The 3937-nt window shown below is 36.4% G+C and overlaps 1 protein-coding gene across 1 annotated transcript; it reads right to left on the reverse strand.

Annotated features, from left to right (window-relative positions):
- Positions 1-2283: 2283 nt before the first annotated feature.
- LOC148190971 (uncharacterized) lies at positions 2284-3432 on the reverse strand. The gene has a single exon (XM_088101228.1). The coding sequence runs from the start codon at positions 3430-3432 to the stop codon at positions 2284-2286; it is 1149 nt and encodes a 382-aa protein (XP_087957354.1).
- Positions 3433-3937: the final 505 nt, after the last annotated feature.

Below are 3937 nucleotides of genomic sequence, written 5' to 3' on the forward strand. Positions count from 1 at the left end.
GTTAAGTTTTTGATGACATGTTAGATTGACATGGACAATTTTTTGAACGTGGCATTGAGAGACCATTTTATGTGGCATTTGATAAAAGAAACATTTTACAAATTGGGTTTGGAAAACTCCACCACCGCTGCGTACCTTGAACACCTCCATTGTCATCCCTAGCTTCCCCTTCCTCCCTTCCTTTGCTCCCTGCATCCTCACCGTGAACTGCTTCTTCTTTATCACCCTAAAGTTCAGCTTGGCCCGACCAGTTCCCCAGAATGGTTGCTGCTACTGTTACCATCTTCACTGCCGCTGACGTTTCCACTGCCACCGACATCGCCCCCGACATCGTATTTGTATTTTTGTATTTTGTATTGTAGCTCTCAATGATGAGAGTGAGAAGAGAAAGAGAAAGAGAGAGAGTGTCGTACATCGGAAGACTCAGTGAGTTAATCGTCTCTCTGACTTTGATGCATGAAGATGCAGGTGGAAGAAGACTGTGAAAACTTAAAAAAAAAAAAATTATCAAGTGTAAAGAGAAGAATGCGAAGAGGGTTATGTAAGTTTAAACAAAAGGTTTGGTCTTTGCTGCTGATGTTCATCTCTGTAAGTTTCAACATTTGGGTTTCCCTTAGATTAAATAAAAGTAGGTTTCTTTACAGTAAATTTCTCTGCTTTCATTTCTCACCAATCGATGCACTCTGGGATTTTCTTCTTTTTGTTTCTAAAATGTATAGTGGTTTCGGAGTTCATTCTAAACAATGTTTAGAGGTTCTTATAAAAGATTATATATATATATACATATATACATATATACATATATACATATATATATATATATATATATATATATATATATATATATATATATATAATAATCAGATACCCTTTTTGTGCTTTTGCGGATTGCTCGATTAGATTTTGTCATGGGAGATAATTAGATTCTGCATAAACTTATTAACTGTTGATTTTTGAGCGTTTGATGAACTCCTTTTTTTCCTTTTAAAAAGGTTCCAAAGATTACACCAGCATCAAGTCCAAAACCCGAATCCCCCAAAATCCCACCACCAAAACCACCCAAAAAAGCCCCTATTTCGCCACCACCACTGCCATTATTGTCTACCCTAACGTTGTCGAGAATGACCACCTGGTCATCCGAGGGGACGACGCACATGGAGATTCAGACGATCTTGTAATCGTCGGCGTGGGGGCTGAACCCGAATCCGATGTAGTTGAAGGCCAAAATGTTTGTGATGGGAACCTGTCTGATTTGACGAGGTGACTAGGTTGAGGATGGATAGGGCGGTGTTGTGGTGGAGGCAGATGAGGCCGTTGCAGGAGGTGAGGATCTTGGAGGTGGGGGAAAAGATGTGGGAGAGATGGGTTTCGTGGATGAGGTCGTGGTGGGGTCCGATGATGCAGGTGGAGAAGGGTTTAAAATGTTTCTTTTATAAAATGCCACGTAAAAGGGTTATTTAATAAAAAGCCATGAATAAGGTATGTGCAAGCCACGTCTCAAAAAATTGTCCACGTCAATCTGACATGTCATAAAAAACTTAACACCGTTAAGTCAATTTAACGGTAGGGGTCCAATTGAGTCAATTTTTCAATATAAAGGACTAAATTGGCAAAGCTTATAAGACGAGGATCTAAGGGTGTGTTCACTTGGGGTTGATTGGGGGAGATGATTTGGGGGAGAGTGATTGAATGAATTTGAAGGGATTTGAGGGTAATTTTTGTGTGTGTTTATTTGAGTGGATTTGAAGGTGATTGAGAGTGAATTTAGGGGTAAAGTTTGTGAGAATTAGTGTAGAATTTGATTGATGTGACAGTTTTAAAAAATTTGTTTAATTGGTAAAAATTTAAGATTACCAAAATGCCCCTAGGTATTTAGGTGATATAAAATGATATTTGTTTATGTTATATTAATTTGTAAAAATGTTTATTAATAGAAAAAAATTTAAAATAATTATTTAAAATAATTTATAAAAATTAATTCAATTATAATTTAGTAAAATGAATTATTATTAAAATGTAGTATTTGTTTTGAATATAATTTAGTTCCGAGTAGTATGAATTTATTTGTAATGAACTGAGATTTATTAATTTTTAATGAAGGCGATAATTAAAAACAGTTATAGTTTTACATAACATGATATAAAAACAACGAACGTAATAACATAGAAATATATTTGGAATAGATCGTGATGAAATTGCTTCAGTGAGGTTTGTAAGCAATGAAGCACATAAGTCAAGTACAAAAATAAGGTCATAAAATACACGCACCGAAGAGTAAGCAACTTAATCATGTAAATGATGAAGAATTAAGTTAACATTTTGATTGAGGTCAGCAAATTGTCGGTTCATGTCGAGAGATAAGTTTGTCAAGTTATCTTCAATATGCTGAACCCGCACCTGCATTTGTTCCATACCCTGCATTCTGTGTTGCAAGTCTTGTACCCCCTCCCACATTTGAGTCATCATATTAGGATTTGAAAGATGTGGAGGAGGTTCCACAGGGTTGGCATGATGGTGTGGTTGTTCTTCTTCTTCATCATCGCCGACATCGTGTTGCCAAACACCGTTAACATTAGCAATATTCAACCTCTTTAATGAATGAATTGAAAAATGATGTCTGGTCCCAATATGAGTGGTGGCATCGGCATCAACATTCACTCCACAATATTGCATGATTTGGGTGATAAGGACACCGTACGGAAGGGGTGTGTCACCGGCCTTACATTTAAGCACATGTTGCATGATGTGATAAGGCCAATTGATAGCTATATTATTTTTAAGCACCCATATCATAAAGATATCCTCCTGCAATACCCTTGCAAAATTTGCAGGTCGTGGAGTCAACATGTGCACAATAACATAATGCAGAAGTCTATCATCAATATTCAAAGATCCAACTGTTTTTACACGTTCACCCTGCATTTCTGGTCTAACCATAGTAGCTAATGCCATATCCCGATCATAGGGAAAGTCGTGTGGGATAGTTGAATAACACAATTTTTGGCCCTGATACTTCAGATTAGCAACATTCAACCAATCAGCAGGTTTCAATCTAATTCTTGTCTTGTTGACCTCAGTGACCAAATATCCATTACAAGAAATGTTCAGATTTGAATAAAAAACTTTGATCAAATCCGAATAAAAGGGTGCTTGCAACGAAATAAATTCAACCACTCCTTGAAACAACAGATGCTGAGTAAAAAATAAGTTAGAACCGGCAAATGATTCGAAATTCATTATTTTTGGCAGAACAATATTTCTTGTGTAGAAATCAGCTGCGTAATTTTCCATCTGATGGGTATGAGTGAAGAAACGACGCTGATCTAATTGTTCTGCAATAGATGGTCTGACATCGACTGCATCTTCTGGCTGAGTCACAAATTCTTTTCCCTTACGATTTTTTCTAGGCCTTTTGGTTGATGATGAGACCATTTAACAATTTCTTCAACAAAACCATACATAAAAACATGCACAAGTTAAGTGATAATAAATTAAAGAATATTAATAATAACAACAATTAAAGACAAATCATTATTCCATAACCATAACCTTAACTTCAATATTGAACATGGATGAAGGAAACATGTAATAGTTTGAATGCAAAACATAACTACAAAGTAACCAAAACATTCTAACATTGACCACCCGCTATCATTTTACATAACTTGTTCCACCTCTTGTGTGGTGGAAGTCCCATTAACCTCTTGGTACAAGTGGGGTTTGAACATAAGAAATCATAACATTGATCGAGCAAGTTTTCATCAGAAATATTCATAGCACTCAACATTTCGTAAATGTCGCTCTCTGTGTATGTGTACGTGGAGGAGCGACGGAGTATTTGATTTCTGTCTTCCATTGCTGATACTTGACGCACAACAGCATCAGAAATTACACCAAAGTGAACATTTGTTGAGCTGAGGACATCTGTGAAACCATC

The sequence above is a fragment of the Vigna umbellata genome, chromosome 11 (assembly GCF_029865625.1).
Source record: "Vigna umbellata cultivar VRB3 chromosome 11, Vumbellata_1.0, whole genome shotgun sequence".
NCBI lineage: Eukaryota > Viridiplantae > Streptophyta > Magnoliopsida > Fabales > Fabaceae > Vigna > Vigna umbellata.